General features: G+C 35.3%; 1 protein-coding gene across 1 annotated transcript in view; it reads left to right on the top strand.

Moving 5' to 3' along the window:
- LOC108970118 overlaps window positions 1–23,544 on the top strand; it is a gene marked incomplete at its 5' end in the record, with an annotated part of 98,909 nt that overhangs the window by 45,219 nt on the left and 30,146 nt on the right. Inside the window, 6 exons of the mRNA XM_018935269.1 lie at window positions 3,111–3,241; window positions 6,506–6,665; window positions 18,289–18,503; window positions 19,853–19,934; window positions 22,456–22,615; window positions 23,204–23,340. Of these exons, the coding sequence (XP_018790814.1) occupies window positions 3,111–3,241; window positions 6,506–6,665; window positions 18,289–18,503; window positions 19,853–19,934; window positions 22,456–22,615; window positions 23,204–23,340 (885 nt within the window). The remainder of the gene's footprint in view (window positions 1–3,110; window positions 3,242–6,505; window positions 6,666–18,288; window positions 18,504–19,852; window positions 19,935–22,455; window positions 22,616–23,203; window positions 23,341–23,544) is intronic.

Below are 23,544 nucleotides of genomic sequence, written 5' to 3'. Positions count from 1 at the left end.
ATTTTTTATCTGATCTTTCAAGCTAATCTAGGGCTCTGAACTAAATAGGTCGGAAGGTAAAAGATTTTTAATAATAAATCCACATATTCACACTCTAATCCAATCTTGGCATTCCAACGAACCAAATTTATTATCTATATCAAGTATTATACCTTGCTAAATACCAAAACGGCACTGGCACTACTCTGCCTCAACTACACCTCAACTAAAAAGCACCATTGCACGAAATGAGCAACCGCACACCAACAACTTCGAATATAATTRAAGAGATTTAAACAATTTTCCTCTTAATTACACCGTAAAACTGATTGCCATATGCACAACTACATACAGACACGTGTAAGCTGTGAATTTGGTTATTAAATAACAGATGTTCCGTTATGCCTGGAACAACAAGAGTYACTACAAAAGGAGTTTAATTAAGATGTAGATATGTGGCGTTACTTCAAATAAGAATTTATGCCATGGCGCAACCAGGTGGTTTTTAATGAGCCGACATATATGTTTTTGGGCACACAACCACTCTTACACATATATCTACTATATATGTAGGTGCGTGAGTGTATGTCAGTTTAATGGTTCTTAAAATACTCCAAATAAGCATAAATACATATTTATTTCAACATTTACAAATACATACTTCAGTGTAAGTCTGTAGATGCGGTTTAGTGAGAGTATGTACCGTGCGCTGTGAATAAAAGTCAGTGCCCTGTAGGAAAAATTTAAATGATTTCTAGTAAAACTTTAATAAAACATTTTCGAAAAAAAGAAAGTTTTAGAATTTATTTTTTATTTATTTTGCTCATTTCGACATGTATCATGTATCTTGTCAATAATTTTCGAAAATACATAAATTTAAAAATACGTTTTTAAAACAGAGCTGTTTTCGCAAAAATGTTTGAAATGTTTTTAATATGTTCTTCATTTTGAAAATTAATATAATTCCTGCCAATACTTTTTTCGAAAATTATTACAAAAATTCGCTTCTTTAAAAAGACGTTTGCGAAAAAAAACTCGAAAATATTAGAATTTACTTTTTATTTATTTCTCAGTTTTGAGAACTATCCGAAATTTTTTATCTTCTATTTTGTAATTAATGTTCGAGAATAAATGCAAAAATAACGCTGTTTTATAAACTCGTTTTCGAAAAATATTCGAAAGTTTTTGAATATTTTTTTGTTTATAACTGGAGAATTATCAGAGTTTTTATACTATTTTGAAATATATAATATGTTCGAAAGTAAAAGTATCACTACTCTCTAAAGAAACACTTGTCGAACAAATTTTCGTATATTTTCTTTTGGTTTTTTTCTTCTTAAATTTGATAATTAGGGGAGAGAAATATCTTTACATTATTTTGATATTAGCGCTTAAGTATCGCTTGTTTTAAAATCCCATTTTCAACAAAATGTTTAAAATTTTTTGAACATTTCTTCATTTTGTGAAAGACCAAAATTTTTTATAATATATTTTTGAAAAGTRTTGATGTTCGAAAATAAATGTAAAAATAACGCTGTTTTAGAAACGCTATATTTTGAATATTTTTATATTTTGCAATAGGCGAATTATCAGAATTTTTTAAACTATTTTGAATTAAATGTTCGAAAGTTAAGGAAAAGTGTCACTACTTATTTCGAACAAATATTCGAATATTTTTTTGTTACTTTAATTTTTTCTTATGGTTGAAAACTATATAAAAAATATATTATTTTGATATGTATTATTAATTTTTAAGTACCTACTGTTGTAAAAACRSGTTTTCGAATAAGTGTTGTTCMGAAGTTTTYTAGCTTTTCGAATGTTTGGAAATTTGTCAGAAATCTTTGTACCATTTATTTTTATATCAATTCAAAATAGGTTTATTTTTAACGGGGTTTCGAAAAAAAATTCGAAAGATTTTAATTTTTTTATGTTTTCAGCAATATCAGAATTCTTCAGACAATTTTGATATAAAAGTTCGAAAATTAACGCAAAAAACACTTCCTTAAATATCCGGCTTTCGGAAAAAATTTTTAAAGTTTTTGAATATCTGTTTTCGAAAGTTCATTTTCAAACTAATTGCAACACACTCTTCTCTCATCGCGAAAAATGCTGGTGAGTTTCGAATTTCGAGTTGAGTTAAAAAACGGATTTTCGAAAAACTTTTCCAAAGTTTATTTTGAAAATATATGCAACACACCCTTCTTTCATCACAAAAAATGCCGGTGAATTTCGAATTTCGGGTTGAGTTAAAAAACGGGTTTTCGAACAAAATTTCGAAAGTTTTTGAATATGTGCTTTCGAAAGTTTATTTTCAAAATATATGCAACACACCATCATCAAAAATGCCGGTGATTTTCRAATTTYGGGTTGAGTTAAAAAACGGGTTTTCGAACAAAATTTCGAAAGTTTTKGAATATGTGTTTTYAAAAGTTTGTTTTYAAAATAATGCAGCACACTCTGCTTTCATTACAACGAATGCCGGTAATTTTCGAATTTCGGAAAAATTCTGATTAATTCCTTCAGGGTACTAAACTTTAGTTTCGTGCGTAAAACTCGTGTATACTCCCGCAGCAGCTGCCGGTTTACTTAACTGTAAACGCGCAAAATAAAAATATGAACAGCATTAATTCACAGCAAAGGAAGTCGAAAGTGCGAAGCAGGAAGCACATACACTTTACACACACCACATAAATATTGCAGGGAATAAATAAATAAAYATAGCGTGTAAGCAGGAAAAGGTTAAAATGCAATCAGATGCCAAATAAATTAATTACAGTTCAACTGCGCGCAGAGACGAGGCAAACAGACTAACAACACAACCAAAACAGAGCCAATTAAGGCAGGTGCATGAAGTAAGTAATGAAAGCGAGCGTTATAGAGAGTGAAAGAGAGGGAATAAAAGAGGCAGTTAGAGAGTAAGTGGGCTTGAGAGTATATGCTTTTGTGGCGAATGTGTACAATATTGCGAAATATTGTCTAATTAAAAGAGTCGCGTGTGAAAGAAGCTCAGCTGAATGCCTGAAAATTAATAGCTGCTAATATTTTAAGCAATACTGTACCAATGTATGTTAATATATATATATATATAGACATACATATATTAAATAAATTTCATTTTCTCCACRCAGACATACCCGTTGTGAGCCTGGAGCTCGGCACCAACTCGTTAAACTCAACCTTTCGCGAAGGCATCGATGTTTTCTTCGAGTGCAACATCAAATCGAATCCTTGGGTCTACAAAGTCAGTTGGCGCCACAATGTAAGTATGCGCAGCGGTGCTCATATTGCCATTTCCAATATCTACTTATGACTTTTTACATAGTTTTTTATTTTACATATGTTATGTGTGTGTGTGAAAAGAAAATTATAATCGCATATGTCTTGCGGTGCTGTTGTTGATGATGATGGATTTTTCATTTTCCATGCCTTCAACGTTGACAATTTAATTTATATAACTCATATGTATGCATAATAATCGCATATGACATGCCTTAGTGGCTACAAGTTGCTTGCAGGAGTATGTAAATAACTGTGCACACACACACGCAAGCCCCCGCTCAAGTACACCACCATGCATATAAATAAGCAAGCAATAATATGCTGTTGAAAAATGAAAAATGCAAATAGTCGTGCATTAGGGWGGTGCTAAAAAATTATTTTCAAATTTATAATATTTGATGCAAGGATATGTACAACTTTAATTTGAAAAATGAAAAATGAAAAATTTTGTGTATTAGGGTGACACTTAAAAAATTTTATCATTAAAAAATTCAAATATGATTCACAATAAAAGTATAAATAAACAAGCAAGAAATAGGTTTCTGTTGTAGATTAAAAATGTGAGTATTAGGGTGGTATTACCAGAATATTTGGACATTAAAAATATATTTTTACAACTTAAAAAATTGATGGTAAAGCGTATATATGTACACTTTGATGTTGAAAATTGAAAATGTAAAAGTTTTTGTATTGGGGTGGCACTAAAAAAAATTTTAACGCTAAAAAATTCGTATGAGATTGAGGATAAAAGTATAAATTGAGAAGGAAGAAATAGGCTTGTGTTGTAAATTAAAAATATGTACATTAGGGTAGCATTAAAAAAAAACTATATTTCAAACTTAAATTTGAACATTTTGAAATTGGACATGAAAAAAACGCAAATATTTGTGTTTGAGGTTAGTTAAAAAAAAAAAAATTTTAAAAATTAAAGAGCTAAAAGGTAGTATGAAAATACTAATAGCAAAACTGATGATAAAAGAATATGTATCTATATTTTTATGTTAGAAAATGACAAAATTGTAAATATTTTTATACTAGGGTGGTCGTTAAAAGGAAAAAAATTATGTTATAGTTTAAGAATTCATAAGCAATTGAGAATAAAAAGTTACTTACATTTTTACCTCGTTATTTTAATATAAAATTTGCGCATTAGGGCGTTCCTTGAATGTATTAAAATTTCAGGTTTTTAAATTTCTGACGTTTCTGGCCGGTTTATGATAAAATGTGATATGTTTATGATAAAAGGTTATGTACATTTTGGTGCTATTGTATTTGTTGTTGCTACTATTGTAGTAAAAAAAAATTCAAAATGTTGCTTAGAGTATGCTAATTTATATTGTTGATGTACCCAAAAACAATTCAGATTCATTTGAGCTAACTAGATCTGAAAGTTAAGAGAACGGTTGATATTTACCACCCTTGAGGCCATGACATATCAAATAAAAAAATGGCACCATTTTTAGAGTTTCTATAGAAAACTGTTTTATGAACTATTTTCTCATCTTTTCTCTATACTTTGACTGCTTCAACCGGCTTACCAATAAGAACTATGTTCAAAAGTACTACATATCAACCCCAGGCGCAATGAAATTTATTATTTTCGCCGTAAAAATTTCTTCCGCCATTTACGCACCACCCTAATGCGCCCGCACACAGCTGCCCACATTAAGCGCATAGAAAGCCTTATGTTTATATTATTGCGAGGCACACTATACATTTCTGTTTACTCGTGCTTTTCAATCTGTTTCACTTTTCGTAGCGCAAGAGCCCAGCAAAATAGCTGAGAGCATTTTCATTTTTCGTCAGGAAGCAAACGTTTGCTCTTTAAACCTAATTGAAAATTATTATTTACATATAAATCAGCCTTAAGCATTAGCAAAGTTTCAAAAGGTCTCACGTATATGCTGGCGCACACACATACATGCACATACGCATGCTTGTAGCAGCACAAAGTGCCATGCTGGTGGAGGACAAGCAACATACACGAGCTCGTACATGCGATGTGCATGCGTGTGTGTATGTGTGTATGCTCTTTAGTGAAACTCCTGCAAGTTGCTCATAAGTTGGCTGATGCTTAGCCGCCGGCAAAAATTTCTCATTATTTCTTTTTGAAATTTCTTTTTTACTTTGTTGTTTGCATATTTCATTTGCCACTTTTTTGTGTCACCTTTTCGGCACCCGGCACTCGGCACTTGGTTCTTGGTACTGTTGACTTAAGCTGCTCACTTTTGTCGGCATCTAATATGAGTATGCCTTTATAAATTTCTTAAGAATATTTTCCGTTTAATATTTTGCTCTCTTCGTGCTCGAATTCTACATAAGCTAATATCAATGGCTCAATTGCTTGCGAGCTTCATGTGACTTAACGGAAGCAAAGCCTTAGATATAAGGTCATTTAAGCGTCTTTTCAAGCGAAAATTTCCGAAATTTCATGCCCAATATTTTAAACATAGAACCTCGGAATTCTTCCCAGACAAGATTTTAAAGTAATTTAAATTTTTCGAAACTATTTTGAGGTTAGGACCTCCCAACACCATCCGTTTGAAGGCAAGCTAAAGTGGTACATCCCTACCCAGGGTTGTGTACTGGGTAAAAACACCCCTAATAAAAAAAAAAAGGAAACCAGCCTCGGATGAGGACCCCTCTTTTGAGAACGACGATTTAAGGGCATGCACCTGCAATGTCCGGACCCTTAATTGGGAAGGTGCCGCAGCTCAAGTTGTTGATCTCCTCCTTACAGTAAAGGCTGACTTTACCGCCGTTCAAGAAATGCGATAGAAGGGATGAGAACTGAGGCGTGTAAGTCCTTGTGGCATTTATTACAGTGGCTAGATAAAGAAGCGCAAATTTGTTGTGGGATTCGTTGTGGGAGAGAGATTCCGTCGCCGAGTTCAGGCATTCACCCCGGTAGACACACGTCTAGTCACAATCAGCATTAAAATGTTCGTGCTTGGCGACTATAATGCCAGTTTGGGCAAAGAAGGTATGGTTGCCAGAACGGTCGGTCTCCACCRGACCAGACTTCGCCAGGGCCCGAAATATGGTTATCTATAGTACTCAATTCCATCATAAGAAAATTCACCAAACTACCTGGCTGGTTACGCATCGAAAATCCTCCAACCAGGCTGATCATGCTGTGTTATATGGAAGACACGCCTGCAATTTCTTTTTATTTAAACATTTTCGTACTTTCTAAGTAAAAAAAAAAATTATATTTCTTTATCTTTCCCACTCTCTCTTTCAGGGCAATATTCTCGAGAATAATTTAGCCGAGGGCATCATAGTGGCCAATCAGAGCTTGGTGCTTCAGAATGTGAGTCGCGCCCGCGCGGGCATCTACACTTGTGTCGGCAGTAATCGGGAAGGTGATGGTGAGAGCAACCCTGTGCATTTGGACATAAGATGTAAGTATCAAACACATGCAAAGCAACAACAATTACAATATATATGGTGTTGAAATAAATTCGGCAGTAATATAACACAGGGTGACATACAATTTATTTTTAGATATTACTTTGGCATTCTCTCACCAGCTTACTGTTGCCTTCTCAGCGTGCATTTATCTGTCTCTTACGAGATGCGTAACTTTTTGTGCAATTTTCCCACTGTTGCTAGCATGTAATTCACAGCTACGAAAAAATATGAGTATTTTTGGACTGTATAATAGTATTAGGGTGGTAGTGAAAAACTGAATTTCTGATTTTTGCCAACGCCGCAATTGCTGATAATATATAAAGAGAATATTGTCGAATAAAAATATTTAACTATGTAAAGAGATTTAGAACGCAGTACAGTATGGTTCAGCCAGTTAAAGTTTTAGCTAATCTGTTTTATTTTATATTTTTTATTTTATATATTTAGTTATTTTGGTCACAAAAATATTTTTACTGTTAGTTAGAGTAAAATATTTGAGTTTTTCTCAGCTTAACGACTTGTATGTGGACCAAAACTTACTAAAAAAAAAAAAAATTGTGAATTGACTGCTTTTTCTACACAATCATTTCAGTACCACCCTAGTACCTCTATACCCGCATAAACACGGAAGGCTTACTTCGTGCAATTTACAATTGGCTTCTACTGCCTACGGAAGATGATTTCCGTTCACAGCCAGCTCCTAGCTTTTTGTCACACATTTTTCTGGCCTATTTATTTATCTGTTTGTTCGCCACTCAGGTTTGGTAGGCATTACTTTGGATCTGGTACAAACAAATTGCCTGTCATTTCTTATGCCCGGCGCAGAGCAGTGCCATAAGGAAGCTGCAGCAAATGCAGGCAGCAGCAAAACAATACCGCCAGCCAGCATAAATGTCGACTGCGGGCAGTCTTTTGCCGCTAGCACACACACACACACACACACACACATACAAATCTCTGCGCATCCTGCTGTAGTCTGCCGTTTTACCGCCTTACATCCTGTGCCAGCTGCCCGGGCAACAACTGTCAAAGCATTCATCTTACTTTTGCTCAGATTTTCTTGTGACTTATGCGCTGCTTGACACAAATACACACACATGCACGCACAAGGCGCTCACATATCCCTTCCGTTTCACCAAAAGGCCAAAAGTTCTCACAATCACACACATACAGTCAGCCGCACACGCACTTCCACAAATACTGTGGCATTTAAATTGTGATTGTGCTCTGGTTGACAGCATCGATTGTCGTCGCTTGCTCTCTGTTTTTGCTACGTTGATTTTCGGAAATTAAAATTACGAGCCAGCCGGCATTCACTAGAGTATAGTAGGCCAGCTTGACCGCATTCTCCATGTTTTTCTCTTAAATCGTAAATTGCAAATGTCAATGGTCAATGTGGTGCGCCGTTACACATATGCCTATATATGTATATGTCTGTGTGTGTGTAGTGCTTTGCATTTCTACATCCTTTGCACGCTCTGTGGTGTGAGATTAGTGCTTGCAAGTGGCGATAAATTGCTTGAGATTTCAATTTGTTGAAATATTCGCAATCTTAATTAAGATCGGTTTGAAGAATTGCCAAAATATGGCAATTAGTAATTGAAGTACTATAAAGGGAACATTTTGAATTTTTTAATTGTGGGCTTTATGGCAAATTATCGCCGTAAATGTACAGTGTTTCCTAGGACTATTAAACATTTAGCGGTTTGAGAAGAAGCAGAAGATTAAAAATAGAGGATTAAAAAATAATATTTTGGCAATTATGTAATATGGAATTTGTTAAACAAGTTTCGACCATTCTGATTTTAGACCAATTTAGATTTAAATTGAAATCAAGATACATGTGTTTTTATCATATGAGATGCGTAAAGTGTATTATAGCTTCGGTGCCGTCGACGTCCATTTTTTAACTGCTTTTTGCATTTCCTTGTCATCAGCACATCGTCCATCACCAGAAGTAAAATACGACCTTATAGTTATACAAATTCTTGTTAACGAAAATAAATATTACGTTGAGACATAAGTTAGAAAAGTTTAAACCAGTTTATACCAGTTTTGTATTAGTTTCAGACCAGATTTTATACCACTTTTTATCAGTGTTAAGCCAGTTTTAAACCAGTTTATAATCAGTTTGAAAACAGTTTTATATAAATTTTATACCAGTTTTACATCTGCTTTTATACAAGTTTGATGTCAGTTTCATACCAGTTTATACAAATTTTTATACCAGTTTTATACCAATTTTTATACCAGTCTTTATATCAGTTTTTTATACCAGTTCTTGTACCAGTTTCGTTTTAGACCAAAATATGTAAATTTCTAAATTTGAGTTATACTATATAAGGTTTAGGCGAGTTCTGATATAAATACCTTTTATATTATAGCAAGTCCAATCCATTTATTTAAAAATATAACGTAATTTTCGCTACAAAAAATTAAATTGAGTGCAAAGCTAAATGAACATTATTATTTTCACATTTTCATTTCATTTCACATTTTCAACCTAATAATAAAGATAATCAAGAACAAAAAAGTAAATTTATGAGTTATAAATATGTATCAAATAACAATAAAAGAAATAGTAAAATATGGTTCATATTAACAAATGATATAAAATTATGTTACACTCTTTATTGGATCTGCATTATACCAAATAGAGATCATCTGTCTACTGTTGCCTACATTTAGGGGCATAGCAACATATACTGCTAAACAGAGCATAACAGATAAGAGAATATTAGTGGGAATAAAAAAATAAGCAAATAAAAGAAAACCATTGCTATTTTTTTAAACCCATTCAACATGTGGCTTGGTCTAAAGGGAATGCTTTGTATTCAAACAAGTATATTAACTTTGGCTGAGTTTAGTAAGAAATGTTGGTTATTCGGAGCAGAAATGAAGTTTTTAAGTAAGTTTTGACTTTTTTCATATTTCATGCCGTTATCTTACAGTTTTGCTCTTCTTCTTCTCTTTTTCCTGGTTGAACTATAAGTCCTCATATTAGCTCTTAAAGGTTCCTTTTTCCTATAATTAGGCGCATCGATTGATTTGTTCTCTATGCAAGTATATTTCCGTTCTGACTGTATGAAAAAATAATTTCAGAAACAAAAAATATATTGAACTGTTCAATATTATATGATGACCGCTTACGAGCTTCTTCGTGTCTTTAGTTGATTTTATTCAGAAAATATTGATAACTTGGTAGGCTATCTTTCATAATAGTACTGTCAACTGGTGCCATTTCTTGCTAAAATTAGTTGATTAACTTGCATAGTATTTTTATTATTTTATTAAATATTATATATAAGAATTTCTTGACGAGCTGAGTTGATTTTGACATGTCCGCTCATCTAACTGCCTTTGCATATATAAAAAGGGACTAGACACTCACTCTTCGACGTACCGATCTGAAATTTCATACATATTTGTTTCGCCTTAAGTTACTCCTTATATGGCGGTACCGACGATATTTGACTACTATGGCGTATAGCTGTCATACAAACTGAGCGATCAAACTCAAGTCTTTGTATTTGAAACTTTCTTAGTTGACAAGACATCTTAAAAAACTTTGCTGTAGGTTATTGTCCTAATCAACACTACAATCTGCGAATAAACTGTTCTGATCGGTGCGCTATAACTCATACCTGCCATATAAAGTKATTGATCAAGATCAAGTTTTTGTRTTTAAAACTTTTTGATATGAAGAGATATTATTAAAAAATTTGCAATGGATTATTGTCTAAGGCAAAGCTATAATAGCGGTAGATATTGTTCAGATCGGACAACTATAACATATAGCTGCCATACAAATTGACCGATCAAAATCAAGTCCTTGTATGAAAAGCTTTTACAATTCTAAATCTATCTTTACGAAATTTGGCACGGATCATTTTCTGAGGCAACGCTATAATTTCGGTAGATATTGTTCAGATCGGACAACTATAGCTTATAGCTGCCATACAAACTTACCGATMAAAATTAAGATATAAGTCGTTTTATACCCTTTTATGCTTTAAGCAATGCACCTTTGAAGAGTATAATGGCTCTAAAGCAGACTAAAATAATGTTTTCTTTGTTTTTGTTAGTGTAGTCACCAGCGCATTATTTATCAACAGAAACCCATGACCTAATATTTATACTATGCATTGTGTATGCATTCTAGTATACTAATTGGATATCTGCTGCTAAATCAAATAGCGCATATAATATTAAAAGCTCTAATTGCGCTTTTCGAATTGTCTAATAACTAAATACAATACAAATTTGTAAATTCCGATGTAAATAACAATTAAAAGCGTGTAATAGAGATATTGTTCATAGGTGTGGAGACGTGTACGAAGATGTATAGTATACTATATGTAGAAACACATATATATTTATTATAATGTACAGTTATTCTATATAGGCAAACGTTAATAATAAATGTAATTGAAGTAATTTATTTCTGCTAACAATACTTTGCACTATAATTTACACAATGCATTGAAGAAGAAGAAAAACCAGCGCAATGCAATGACATCGACACTTTTATTGCGTGTTTTTGTTGTTTTCTACACTTATTTTTGTTCACATGTATATGATATATATATAAATAAAGACTTGTGATCGCTTAATTAAACGAGCGTGGCCAATTAATTGTTGAATTTTACCGTTATAGACGCTCAGAGCAGCTAAAAAAGAGACGAGCAGGCGGCAGCGATGCCTTAAATTGAATGAAAATTTCAATATGCCATTGTTTTAGGCGCATAAAAATTAATTGTGCATTTCAGATAAAATAACAAATTGCTACAAAGACAACTGCACATGTGGAGTATATAGCTATATATATATATATATATGTATATAGCAGCTGATCCAAGCAATCTATGCAAATACAAATGCGAAATGGCAGCGTTACATATAGCTAACTGTGCGAATGTAGAGACAAATGCGAAATCCTGCTCGGTCAAGTGAAACCTGCAATACATATATCTCTCTGTATACATATATGCTCAGATACATACATATGTATAACCAAATTTTATATATAGCTGTATGTATAAATATATTTATATGCACTGGCAGCAATTGTAGCTGGCGCTATGTCATGCATGACTCTTGRAATTAAACTAAATAATTCAGCATTTAGCAGCAGTTAGTTGTTAGCATTGTTGTTGTCGTAGTAATTGTTGTGCTAAGTAAGGGCCTACGACTAGTACAACAAGTCGAAATTAGTTTGTAATCCGCAAGTGTAAGTGTATGTGCGTGTGTTTCTTGTCACATACTTGAGAGCGAACGCCACTGGCATGCAGGCTATCAAATTACACTAGTTAACGAAGCGAAAATTTTCGACAATTTTTAAAAATTTTAACACATCTTAATGTTTAAAAAGTACTTATATGCATTTTATTAATTTTGGCTGAACGGAAGCTATAATTATCTACACAGGTGTCTTTGTTATAGCATAAAAATTATAAAAATATATTTAACTTGATTTATATCGTTAGGTTTGTGAGGCAGCTATATGCTATAGTAGTCCGATCTTAATAATATGTTCCGAGATTACAGTGTCTCCTTGGACAATGATCCATGACGATTGTCGTGAAGATAGTTTGTAAAATAAAAAAGTTCTTCATATAAGGATTTGATTTTGATCACCACTTTGTATGACAGCTATATACTATAGTAGTCCAAACTTAACAAGCTTTTTGGATATTGAAGGACTGATTTGTATAATGACCTATACTAAAATTTCGTGCAGATATCTCCTTAAATGAAAAAGTCTTCTATACTATGACTTCGGTTGGATCGAGCAGTTTTCTTCTGGCTGCTACGAAACTTCGTGGTAACTGTGGCTGAAAAYATTCTATAACAACTTTTCCAGCTATAAAGTGTAAAAGAACAACACTTTCTACATTCCCAAAATAATCGTTTAAACATAACCGGTATGTAACTAGTTTTTTAAACCGCAATATTTTTCAAAATACCACAATAATTGGTTATATATAACCGGTAGGTAACTAGTTTTTTAACCGCTAAAGAATTATCAACTGCAGCATTTGTCAAAATTATCTGTTGCGCACTTATTTTCGCTAAAAACGAACCAAACTTTATGCTCTTATTGAAAGTAGCTAGCTTTGAGGCTTCCAATAGCATACAAGTTTCGATAATATAAAGGACTTTTCTCTGCAGCTATATTATGTAAAACTCCACAGTTATATAATTGCACAAAACAAACGCACTTCTACAATTAATGTCAAGGGGAATCGCACTAGTTCTAGAGCAGAAACCTTCTCATGAATAAAGAATATATCTTAAGAAAATTGAAGCGTCTCAGAAGTCAATCAACTCAAGCTCAAGGGCATATTTCAGTTTAATAGTATCTCCAAAAATCTGTTTTATGTTTACTTTATTCGGTTATGAAAACTCAGCGCAAATTTTAGGCAGATATCAATAAGTTATCATTATGAACCATTTTTGTTTATATTGGTAGGCGAAAAAGTCTTTTCGTATTTCTAATCAAGTTTGACTTTTTTTTATATAATTATAATGAACGTTAATGAACCAAAGATGTATCGTTGTGGTCGACCACTTTTTACCATTTTTTCGTTAGAGACATTATTCCAACAGTGTAAAACTATTCTGCTTTATCGACGAAAAACTGCGAAAAGTAATTGTCACAGGCTGCTCTTGAAGCCAACTTTACTCCATTAAGCAAGTTCTGGATTGAGCGTAACAAATGGTAGATCGATGGTGCAAAGTCCCGACTATATGGTGGATGCACCAAAACTTCCCAGCCAAGCTCTCCCAGTTTTCGCCGAGTCATTAAAGATGTGTGTGGTCTAGCGTTGTTCTGTTGGAAGACAAAGCCCCCCTCTGTTGATCAGTTCTGACCGTTTTTACCGACTGCTTGCTTCAATCTTATCAGTTTGTGACAGTAAAATGTAGAATCAATTCTTCGAACAGGTTGGAGCAGCTCAAAGTGGATGATTCCTTTCCAATCAAATCAAACACTTAGCAAAATCTTTCAAGGCGTCAAGCCTGGCTTTGCAACCATTTGTCGAGCTTCACCACGCTTGGATCATGATCTGTTTTGCACATTTATGTCGCATTTGATCCACTTTTTGTCTCCTGTTACCATGCGCTTCAGAAATGGTTTGATTTCATTTCGTTTCAGCAAAGAATCGCCGATGTTAATTCAGCCAAATAAATTTTTCACAGACAATTCATRTGGTACCCAAAGATCGAAATTCGTTTTGTAGCCAGCCTTTTTTAAATGATGCAAAACCGGTTGATGTTGATTGTTAAGTTCTTTAGCGACATCATGGCTGCTTATGTGTCGGTCATGGTCAGCCTTTTCCATAACTTCAACGTCTATTCCAACGAATCTTTACTCTTCAGACCATAAAACCTCCATCAAACCACACTTATAGCTTTGTTAGATCGAAAACCCTGTTAAACAGCGTAAAAACTATAACTGCAATTGCAAATTACTGTTAGTGTGGCTTATCCTAGTATTAATGCCCGATGTTGTCTGTGCACTTGCATAGCTTAAACTTGCACACAAGCGATCTTCACATTTGCAACGTCCACTGTTGTTTTATCTAGCGCTACTCGCTTGCCGATTGTTGTACCGGCACACTGCTGCAGCAATTTGAGACAGTCTGTCTGCATTACAGTGACGCTATACTATATATATTTGGTATATATTTATATATGTGCTGTCTGGTTTCATCTGCCAGTTTCGGCAAATTGTTTGTCGCATCCTTATTTGGCTTTGGCTCGTGTCGTAGACAATTTAGTTTGAATATTTTAAATTGTTTTCTTGTTCGAATTTCATGCATACATATTGACAACACATTTTACATGCGCCTGCAGGTGTATGTTTGGTGCAAATATTTCTCATGTAGAATTTCGAATTGTAGTCTTAAGCTTACTCGCATAGTTACAATCGTTAAAGAGATTTGCTGCATTCAAGTTGAATGCTTGACAGCTGCAAATTGCCGTAACAATTTTGTACATCTCTGCATACATACATATGTGCGTGTGTGTTTGTCGACTTCAAGCTTTTTGCAACAACATGTACAATACTTGTCAAGAAATTGAAATAGTTCAAAATCGCAGTAAATGAATTGGACGGTGATGCATTTGTAGCATATTTCTTGAGTACCTCAACTAATTGAGGTTAGATTAGGTTAGGTTAAGAAGACACTACTAAATTAGAGGCACGCTTCAAACCCTTATATGTGGGAGAGAGAGAGAGAGAGAGAGGTTTTTGTAATAAAATTCTATTTAAAATAACTTTGTAGGAATCCTAACCTCAAACGCTTATAAGTTGATTCCAGAAGAGCTTTTATAAGAAAATGTTTTTATTATACCCTTAAGACTACTACTATCTCATTTCAAATGGCTCTGAATTAATCTTATTCAATAACACAGTACAACAGCTAATCTGGGGGGTGAGAAATTCCAAGTCCGGGTGAAGGTACTAGGTCAGTATGGTAAAACCCTCAAAGGGTTTGGCGTTCGTATGTGTCAGTTTTTTTTTATGACCTTATGACCCTCTTTTTTCTTTATCTTGATGTTTTTTCACTCATTTGTAACAATTTGGCAAAAACCTCAAAAAAAAAAATCAAGGAAGACTTGAGGCCAGAAATTTGGTAGAGAAATATRCCGAAAACGTTTCATAAAGCTGATAATCTGTAGCAGCTATGAAAGCATAGKACCTTCGGAAAGATAATTTCATCTTAAACTGTAACATAGTACTSATTTTCACACAAAATATTGAGACCACGCCAAATTCATCGCAGCACCCGTGYTCCCAGAGGTTAACTCAGCTTATTTAATAACACAAGCTGATAGCAGAACAGACTCTAAGATAAACGATCTCTGCACACAGTCTTTAATGAACCTATAATGTTTGCCACAATGTCGCAGCTTACATTCGTTTTGATCCTGATTTCCATTTAACAGCTGCCATCTTACGTACACCTGACCAGCACTTGACATCGGGCTTTTGACATTTATTTGACATCGTGGTTTGACTTACATTTRACAAGCTTTCGATAGCTGCCATCGATTACCACATTCATTTTCCAGTYTCCAACTGACGTTAATTCGACAAAAGTTTGAAACATGTCTTCAGACACCCATTTGACATAATATGTTTGACATGCGTTTGACGGTTGCTGTCTGAGATTCATTTGTTATCCGTTTAATAGCTGACAACTAATCTAACAACCAGGCTGAAGGCTGATAACTGACATCAATTTATTATCTCCTTTGTGATATAATTTTGACTGCTGGCATTTGATATCAATTTGACAGTTGCCAACTAATGGCAATCTGAAAATTTGGCATCTGATTTTTGACATCCATTTGATGCCTTCTGATTTCACTTTGACAGCTGCTATCGGATATCTATCTGCCAGCTACCCTCTGACATCAGTTAGACACCTACATTTTGACAACCATTCGATGGCTGTCATCTTATTTCATATGACATCCAATTGACAACCGCCATCTGATGTCAATTGGACATCCGCTTTACGTCTGTCTTCGAAAATCAATTTGACATCTAGGTTTTGATAACTGTTTGACAGATACTATGTGAAACMCATTTGACAGCTGCCATCTGAGTCAATCTAATAATTGTTTGACGGCTAGTATCTGACATCCAATTGAAAATTGTTTTCTGACATCAGTTTGACAGCTAGATTTTGATAGTTKTTTGACATCTGCTCTCCGATAATAATTCGGTAAAGATTTGACATAGTACTTCCTATGCTTTAGATTAAAGCGATAGGTTGTTAGATAAAAACTATGAAAGGTTTCCAGTCTATTGAGATAAAATGCTTAAAAGATTTTTKTGTGGAGTCTTCTTGGAGCTTCCTAATCTTAGAGAAGACAAAAATTAGATTAGGACATGAGACAGTCTATCTAAAGAAAACTTAACCTCATTTTTGACACCAAGCTTATGTTAAAGTCCACACAAACACTCAATCAATTAAAGAAATGAAAATCATATGAATTCCTGCCAACACCATACACCGACGAAAAGCTTAAGTRTTTTTCGTTAAGCAATCGCTTAATTTCCTCATTTAAGCGAAGTATTATTATATCTGTATTTATCTGTATGCATTCCCATATAACTGTAAAAATATAACGCTCGCACTATAAGAAGCTTAATATTCTTAATAAATACTTCCGTTATTGGTGAAGACGTAAGTGACGAAAGTTACGTGTTGCTCTGTGCGTGTGTGTGTCGGAAAATTAAAATTGCCCATCCAGTGAAAAATCATTTTAAAAAGTCAATCCATCATTCAATGACAGACTTGAAATTAAAATAATGCCAGTTGCGAAGGAATTAAGGGCGGAAAGAATGCTTCGAAAGGCATAAAGTAAAAGCGAGGCGATAAAAGCAAGCATTTTTCCATGGACTTTTTTTTTTTATTTAAGGCGAAATTAAACTTGAGTCAATGTTTTCATTTAATTATGCAAATGTTGGGCCGCAAGTGGGCTGCATGTGGGCACTCCAGCGTCGCCAAAGAGTTGGAGTTATGGAATTATCGTGGTCGTAGCCACTGTTAAGCACACAAGTGAATGCATTTACATGAATGAAATTTATTCACACGCCAGCACAAGCTACGAGCGGTGGCGGATAAGTTAGTAATTTTTGGTTTTGGATGGGGTTTGGGTATGATTTCTTCAGTCAAAAAGATTGTCGCAGCTAATCCAAAGAATAGCTGGAGGAATTTCTGYATTTAGAATTTAAAGTTTGGTGCKTGTCTTTGCTAAAATGCGCCTGACTGTAGGCAACGTTTCACTTTATGGGTTTGTTACCAGGAAATTTTGCGGAAAAGTCTATAGGTCCTTTCGAATGGATAATATTGCCGTCCTGTTCGAGTGAATCCAATGCTTATCAAATTATAACGGAAGAAGCTGATCTCGTGCCTGAAAAAAATAATATCCAAATACTCTTGTCTTAAATTGCTGTAGGTATTGGGATTTCCTGTGTTTTAAATAGRCCCAAACTTGTTATAATTTTCGTAGACTATTCAGCTTTGTGAACTGAAAGGGTTTTCCATATTTTTCTTGGTCTCAATTTCTACAACAGAATAAAGAGTTGAGAAGTCACGCWCAACTTTCTATAAGCTTGAAACTTCAAAGATAACTTGGAAATGAAAAATAAAGATAGGAGTGAGTGAATAAAGTACAGTAAATAATAATTCTACACGGTTCGGTGATTTTGATGTCCCACAAGCAAAGTTTTGTACTAAGAAAAACAATTTGGTCAGAKCTCACACCTATTGGGAACAGTTATAGACTTTATCAATAATAATTACAGTCACAGTTGTGATACTCTTCATGACAGGAATCCAGAGATCCGTTAAGCTTTCCATTCCATGTAAAATCAATTTAAGTTCGGGACCCAAATTTGTTGTCGCTTATAAGAACTTACACTCGAAGTGTTGCCTAATTTTAAGCTGACACTTTACTTTTTATTCTATAACAATAACTATCCAACACCTCYCGTTCTAGTACAAACACACACATAGATTTCAACTGCCGCATGTCACTTAAAATGCCTGTTGTTTTAACGCTTTACKGCGTCACTATGCTCTTCTTTCACAGTTGCGCCCATCTGCCGGCCCGGTCAACGTTTCGTCTACAGTTCCGGACGACAAGAGACGGTTAGAATTGTCTGCGAAATCGAGGCGAATCCAATGGAGGCGACATACAGCTGGAAATTCAATGCAACACGCGGCGAGGTAATCGACATACCRGCATCACAAATCGCTGTGGACCGTGGACGCAGCATAGCACACTACACGCCCATAACGGAAAATGTAAGTACGCGAAGAAAGCGCGGCAAGTAGTCGGCCTTGTTGTCATTGCACATTGGACGCAGTGGCGGCTGTCAATGTGCTGAAGAGTTGTAAAGTTGAAAGTAACCTGCTGACTGCAACGGTTCGACTGACTCGATGGTTGGCTGGCTGGCTGCGTGAATGGCTGAGTGGAAGACTGACTTGGTTGTGACTGACTGGCCGGCTGACTAGTTTTATAAGCGTGCGTTTGATTCACTTACCGTGTGTATGACTGACTGGTAAACTGATTGAATGGCTGACTAGTTTGCTGAGTCTATGACTGAAGTGACCGTCTGCTGAGTGTACCGTGAGTTCAACTCTAGGCAGTATTTGAGTTGATCGAATGTCAGCGGTATGAATTATGATGTGTTGCCTGTGTCATGCCATTACTGGCGTTGCAAAATGCTTTGTAGGAGTCATGTGASTTCTGCATTTTTTAAAACAMTCACACAKGTATGCKTATTAGGGTGTKCGGGATTTTCTAAARTTGAAGTTTCAGTTTTTGTCTTAAMACAAAGTGCTTTATACGGTCAGCGTTGCTCATACGACATGGTGTACCCATGCTCAGAGCACTCAATACATAACTTTAACTGTGTATAACTTTTAAAACAGTGATTTTGTGGAAATAAATTATAAAAACTTTTTACAGAGCAATAAATCTCGTATTAGAATATTATTTCTTCAAGATTGTAGGTTTACTTTTTTAATGTAAAATATCAAAAAAACGAGCTTGTTTACGTTGAATAATTATTTTATAAAGCAGAAACTGAAATTTCCCGCTGCGTTTGCATAATAATTTTATTAGTGTGTAACGGACACCCTAATGCATTCCTCCATATATGTGTAACTGCACGACAGCTAACTTTCCCGTCACTCGCATGCATTCACGCACACGCTTGTGTTGGCTCGTCGATAAWTCATCAATTTTCCAATAGATTCGCATAATTTTCCAACTGAATTGCGRTTTTGAATTCACAATGAACCTGCAACGGCAGCAACGACAACCGACAATAACAATGCGGCATACAAAAGGGGTCAACGTCAGCCAGCTAGCAGCCGTCAATTTGCTTAGCCTAAGGTCGTTAAGCATAGCAATATACCGTTATTTGTGCACGGCTCTGACATGCAAATGTGCTGTCATACACATACACACAAAAATGTGTATACCGACACATACAGTGTGGCAYGCATCAGGCAGGCGCACTAATAAATTTTGCACTATTTTTTCGCAATTTGCCTATATTTGACTTTTTATGCTAACTAACTTGTGTTTTCTTTTCATGTTTTTTTCTTTCTCTTTTGCTGCTTTTCGTCGCGTCTCTTCTTTGCAGGACTATGGCATACTGCTCTGCTGGGCGAGCAATGAAATTGGCGATATGAGTGAACCGTGTGTTTTCACCGTGACACCAGCAGGTGAGTGTGAGTAAACAATAACAACAACAACACGTTACGGCAAGTGTGAAAATACTTAACACGCGTGCGAAGCCGAGGGCAGAAAAAAAACAGTGAATTGAAATGTGCGAAAAGCACTAGGGCAACTGTAGCAGTAGTTGTTGTTGATATAATGGCAGTACGACGAAAAAATTCCTTACTCCCCGCGCTAATAAATACGCGCTCGATTCRTCTGTGTTGGCGCCACAGTGTCACCAGCGCCACTTGCAACATGTCAATTGCGCTCSCGGCAGACAGACTTTTTATTCGGGATCTTTGCATTATAAAGGTTGTGCTATGATAGGCTTTTTATGAATGGCGGAGGCGGAGCATTTACGCCTCTTTACCGGCTGTTGGTGTTTGCCTTAGTAGAGAGCAAATGCTTAAAATTTTTTAAATGAATGACAATAGTAAAATGAAAAGAAAATTGTATTAGGTGGCAACCCTGCACGGAAAAATTTTATTATTTTTTATGTTTTGAAAGAAACTTTGGAAACCCTAAATGTATGCATATATGTACAAAATAGTAAAATAAAAAAAAATAAACAATTTTAGATGGCAACTCTACTCAAAATATTTTTTTATAATTTTTAATGTTTTGAAGGAAACGTTGGAAACCCTAATCATATACATTTGTGCATATATGAACAAAACAGTAAAAAGCAAAAAAAAAATTAGGTGGCAACCCTACTCAAAACAATTTTATGATTTTTTATGCCTAGAAGGAAACTTTTAAAACCTCAAAAATATATACGTACATAAACATATGTATGTACAAATGAAAAAAAAATGTGTTAGATGGCAACTCTACTTATAACAATTTTATGATTTTTTATGTTTTGAAGAAACGTTAGAAAGCCTAAATATATACATATGTGCCTATATGTTCAAAATAGTGAAATGAAAAAAAAAATTGGTGGCAACTCTACTCACAACAATTTTATGATTTTATATATCCAGAAGAAAACATAGGATTATGTATAAAATATGTACATATATATGTACATTTGCTATATATTGAAAATATAGTACTACTATAGTATATAGTTATAAGAGCTAATCGAAAAATCTGAGACGAGTCATTGTTTAAATAAATTCCTTTATTCTCTAGCAACCTTTTCAGAGCTTTAGTTAGCAAGGACCTAAACCCAAATTTCTTGGTACTATAGAACTTCGTTTTTGTATTCAATTAGCAGTTACTAGGAAGAGAGACACACAAGTTTCTTTTTCCGGCTACTGTCGACCTCTACGCACCACCTGAGTCTAGCAAATCACCAGCATAGCCTCCGTAGAGTGTACAGCACCACCACAGCACTTAGTATCATAAACGCCTAGAATGCTCATGGTCTCAACCAAAAACCACCCTTTAGTAGAACGATTCTCGTATCGTTGGACTTGTCAAAAGCTTTTGATACAGACAGTCACACAACGCTACTTGAGGACATCCAAAAATTCACTATTCCTTTAGGGTTGAAAAGGTGGACTATAAACTATCTCAGCGGTCGACAATCGTCCGTACTATTTCGAGATAAAAACTCTAAATTGAGAAGAATTAAACAGTGGGTTCCGCAGGGTGGTGTTCTCTCCCCCTGGTTGTTTAACATCTATGTATACTCGCATCTCCAAACTCACTCAACCAACAGAGAAAATTTCTATCATCTCGTACGCAGATGATTCCACGATAATGACGTCGAGCAATGGAATCGATGACATGTGTTCAAAAAAACACAACACAACACAYGTCACAACCTATTACGGGATGCCTCTGTTTCGATGGGGTCGGGCCAAAGCGAAAAGGATGTTAGATGAGTGGGGTTGGCGGGACATGCAAAGAAGTCTCCAGTGTCATGCGGAGACTCATTKCACGCAGGACATATGTTGGATATGTCGAAGTCTATTCTAGACAAGTAGTAGTTTCATMCGGCCAAGGGCTGTTTTTCGRCGATCTAACCCCGTTTGGATCAATGARTATCAAACGAAGTGTACGGTCATATCCAGCGGTCCCGCGATCCAATTTAATTTCAGCACATCCTGATGAATTCGATATAAATGCAAAAATATATTGTCTAAGAATTTATTGTTAGAGACCCTACTAAGCCTATCGAAATGTACTGGTTTCATGGTTAACACTTTTCAAAAAAGTTCGTGCAGTTATAAGCTTATTTAGCTATTACACAAAATAAATGATTTCTACTCTTTCTTTTACTCAAACAGCCATTCGAAATATCACAGCGGCTTTGAGGCAAATAACTAAAGACCACATCTTTTTGGCCCTCAAATGCTTTTTTCCAACACAGTTTTTTAGATTAGCGTCAAATGACAAAGTTTTGTTCGCCAGCGATTTCTATTCAAATTAAAAGCGTAACCAAAGCATATAGCAAACTCGATTCTTTCTGCCTCAGCAACATGTATTTCATGCCGACAACGAAATTTCAAAAAAAAAAAAAAAAGAATGCAGGAAAATGTCACTAACACTTTTTTCCATTTTTTTTTCACTACACAGGCGAACCGGATCCATTGGTTAACTGCACGCTACTCAATCAAACGTCGACCGGCTTTCAAATTGAATGCATCGAAGGCTTCAACGGCGGTCTGGAGCAGGATTTCATAATGGAAGTGTATGTGAACGGAACGACACGCTATCCGAAAGTTTTTCGATCAAAGTGAGTAGACCAGTCGGCCACGCACGTCACGCAACACGCTGGCCTGCACCCAAAACTAAACCAAAACTCAACAAAGCCGCCTGCTGCAACCAACAGCGCTGGCATCTCTCCCCTTTCCCACCCTGCCTCGCTCGAACACTCAGCAATTCCGGCTATTCATGCCTAAAATTGTGCTGAATGACCACTGGCAGCTACGCAATATACGTCCATTTGTTGGCCTGACGCACAGCTGCCACACTTTTGGCTGACATACGAGCACACATAGAGTGGCAACTGCAAACKGCGTCCTGTGACGCTGAATTTCACTTCAATTGCGGCATTTGTATGCTCGACTTTTTTTCGATTAATTCTGCAAATCTTCTATACACCACACTTTTGTCACTACTCATTCGCATTACCTTCCTCTCTGTCCCTCCAGGTTTTTCTCATTTTACGCTAGGTTCTGCTCGGTTGATTGTGAATKGTTGACTTACTTTTTTTCTTTTTTCCATTTTTGTGCGTTGCTGCCATGCTTGTTACTGGTGTCTACTTTTATTGCCTGCTGTCACAATTCAAMTGCCTAAAATGCAACAATAACAATAACAATAGAACACCGTACTTCGAAATGCGCGGGCTGGTGCCTGGTGCCGGCTACAATGTCTTCTTGGTGGCGCACAACGARAAGGGACGCAGCAATGCAACCATCCTGCAAGTATATACGCTCAAGGATCCGGAAAAGCAGACGGGTGAGTGACTTCAAATGTACATAGATGGTGCATACGCGTGCAATTAAAATTTTGTGGTGTTATATGTATTATAAGCACATACTTACTATGTAGTTGCTCAATGCATTGTTTTCTTAGAAGTTTGTGGAAATATATGATTTTAAGAACAAAATTTTGTAAATTAAAATAAATATAAATTTTAATTTGCTTGTAGTTGTGTACATA

This window comes from Bactrocera latifrons, unplaced genomic scaffold, assembly GCF_001853355.1.
Source record: "Bactrocera latifrons isolate USDA-ARS-PBARC rearing strain unplaced genomic scaffold, ASM185335v1 scaffold_282, whole genome shotgun sequence".
Lineage (NCBI taxonomy): Eukaryota > Metazoa > Arthropoda > Insecta > Diptera > Tephritidae > Bactrocera > Bactrocera latifrons.
Note: the sequence above shows the minus strand (reverse complement) of the source record. Positions and strands in the feature narration are given on the sequence as shown.